General features: G+C 72.2%; 1 protein-coding gene across 1 annotated transcript in view; it reads right to left on the bottom strand.

The window, feature by feature from the left end:
- Nucleotides 1-198: 198 nt before the first annotated feature.
- TSSC1 (tumor suppressing subtransferable candidate 1) overlaps nt 199-482 on the bottom strand; it is a gene marked incomplete at its 5' end in the record, with an annotated part of 33,885 nt that continues 33,601 nt past the window's right edge. Inside the window, one exon of the mRNA XM_012727378.1 lies at nt 199-383. Within this exon, the coding sequence (XP_012582832.1) occupies nt 199-383 (185 nt within the window). The remainder of the gene's footprint in view (nt 384-482) is intronic.

Genomic DNA, 482 nt, shown 5'->3' with positions numbered 1-482 from the left:
GACTGTCCGCAGCCTGCACGCGCCCCAGGGAGCCCCGCATGGGGGTGGGGTGCGCCGCCCACACCCCTGCGGCGCACCCCTTAGTTGAAAACCCCCTTTGCTCGAGGGACCCGCCCCGCTGGCCAGAATTCAGGGGTCCCCCTCGGTGCTCAGCTACATCTCTGAACCGTCGTCTGCTGAACGTGCACACAATTTCTCCTAGAGCTCTCTGGAGCCGGGAGGGGCAGCCAGAGCCCTGGGAGCCGCCTGGACGCCTGGGCTCGGGGCTGCCGCCCGCCCCGTGGGCCTCAGGTGGGCACTGAGGTCAGCTGCGGCCACCGCGGGCTCTGCCTGCCGGGAGGCCGGGTCTGGGCCGTCTGGGGCGAGGACGACGTCCACGCTGCCTGGGCGAGGCAGAAGCACAGGGGCCATGCCCAGTGGTCGCGGGCTCTGGGTCCACCCGAGCCTGCCGCCCCTCCAGCACCCCTGGCAACGGCCAGGGC

The sequence above is a fragment of the Condylura cristata genome, unplaced genomic scaffold, assembly GCF_000260355.1.
Source record: "Condylura cristata isolate star-nosed mole 26May11 unplaced genomic scaffold, ConCri1.0 scaffold00020, whole genome shotgun sequence".
Classification (NCBI taxonomy): Eukaryota; Metazoa; Chordata; class Mammalia; order Eulipotyphla; family Talpidae; genus Condylura; species Condylura cristata.
This window is presented reverse-complemented; position numbering and strand designations above follow the sequence as displayed.